The 1701-nt window shown below is 36.1% G+C and overlaps 1 protein-coding gene across 1 annotated transcript in view; it reads left to right on the forward strand.

Annotated features, from left to right (window-relative positions):
- LOC103212728 (cilia- and flagella-associated protein 47) overlaps window positions 1–1701 on the forward strand; it is a gene marked incomplete at its 5' end in the record, with an annotated part of 285428 nt that overhangs the window by 169653 nt on the left and 114074 nt on the right. The window contains one exon of the mRNA XM_007958686.2: window positions 527–649. Coding sequence (XP_007956877.2) covers window positions 527–649 — 123 coding nt within the window. The remainder of the gene's footprint in view (window positions 1–526; window positions 650–1701) is intronic.

Here is a 1701-nt window from a genome sequence, read left to right on the forward strand (position 1 = left end):
GTCCTTGACAACTTCAATCTTTTCACCCTTTATCATCATGTTACTTATTGGTCTAGTTGTGAGGATTTTTGCTTTCTTTATGTGGAGATGTAACCCATATTGGAGGGTATAGCCTCTGATCTTCCAAAAGTGCTTCAAGTCCTCTTCACTTCAGCAGCCAGGCTTGTACAATCTGCAAATTGTGGATTGTTAATAAGTCTTGTTCTAATCCTCATATCACATTCTTATTCATATATTTCAGCATCACAGATAATTTTCTCACCATGCAGATTGAGTAACTGTGGTGAAAGCATATAACCCTAACATATCTTTTCTGATTTTAAATCATGCATTATCCTCTCGTTCTGTTTGAATGACTGTCACTTGCTATGTACAGATTCTGCATGAGCACCATTACATTTTCTGGAATTCCCATTCTTCAATATGTTATACATTGTTTGGTAAGATCTTCAGAGTTGGAAGCCTTTGAATATTCAATAAGATACAGTTAAACTAATGACTGATATTTCATACCTATATGTTGTAGGTCTATTTTCGTTTACTGGTAAAAGAGGACAAGATGATCATTTTCAGAAAATGAAAGATCGAAAATATTCCACTCTGGAATCAATATTAGAAATACCTGAAAACACTGAAGAAGAACAATCAGGTAAGTTTGTCATTATGGAGAGTTTCATGACCAGTCTTCTTAAACCTTCATCATCATTGACAAGGATATGAAGTGCATTCTTTACATGTATAACATATATGCAAATGTCAGTTGAATAAATTTGTAACAATATATTTTATTATTATAAAATTAACATTAGGTTCCTTACTTTCTGGATTTTACTGCTATTAACATTAATATATGTATTAGTTTTGACCCAAAGAGGTCTGTGGTTGTTTTGGATGGTGAGGTACTGGACAGAAAAAATTGATACTCAGGTAGGAAGGCTAGAAAACTAATGGAATTTATTACTCTTAGTTTCCACAGAGGAACTATAGCAAATTTCTTTGTAAGCCCACAGAGTTGTATTTTGGGAAAAGGTATCATCAACTTGTAATTGTAGAAGACAGTTTTTGTGTGGCAAGCAAGGTGGGTTATTGGTTAAAAAAGTAAGCAAAATAAAATTGTGATCTGCACTATTGGGTCATTTCTGTGGGTTAATAGAAAGAACTATATTTTGAAAATAAAGAGATCTCTACATTGATTGAGAGATAACTCATTCTTTATAACCCAATGTCCTCATGTCAATTCCTAGTCACAGGGACCCTATAAGGCAGACTACATGCACCCCATAAGGTTTTAAGACAATAAATCTTTACAGAAGGAGACTATCTCATCTTTGGCCCAAGGAGCGGCCAGTGGATTCAAAATTCCACCCTTTTGTTTAAGTGCCTGATGGTTTAACCACTGCACCACACAGCTCCAGTGCACAGACGTTAGGACGAGGAATTCCACACATATTTGGAAAGGAAGGCACAGTTCAGTACATAACGCCAGAGTGACTTTTAAACTGACACGCTTCTTTCATTTCAGAAAACTGTTGTTGTTATGTGCTGTTGACTACGTTCTGACTCTCAATGACCGTACTTACAACAGAACTACACACTGTCTGGTCCTGAGCCATCCTCACAATCATTGCTGTGTTTGAGGCCATTGTTGCAACCCATGTCAGTTCATCTTGTTGAAGGTCTTCCTCTTTTTAGCTGACCTTC

The sequence above is a fragment of the Orycteropus afer genome, unplaced genomic scaffold (genome assembly GCF_000298275.1).
Source record: "Orycteropus afer afer isolate SDZICR_OR568_19922 unplaced genomic scaffold, OryAfe1.0 scaffold01079, whole genome shotgun sequence".
Taxonomy (NCBI): domain Eukaryota; kingdom Metazoa; phylum Chordata; class Mammalia; order Tubulidentata; family Orycteropodidae; genus Orycteropus; species Orycteropus afer.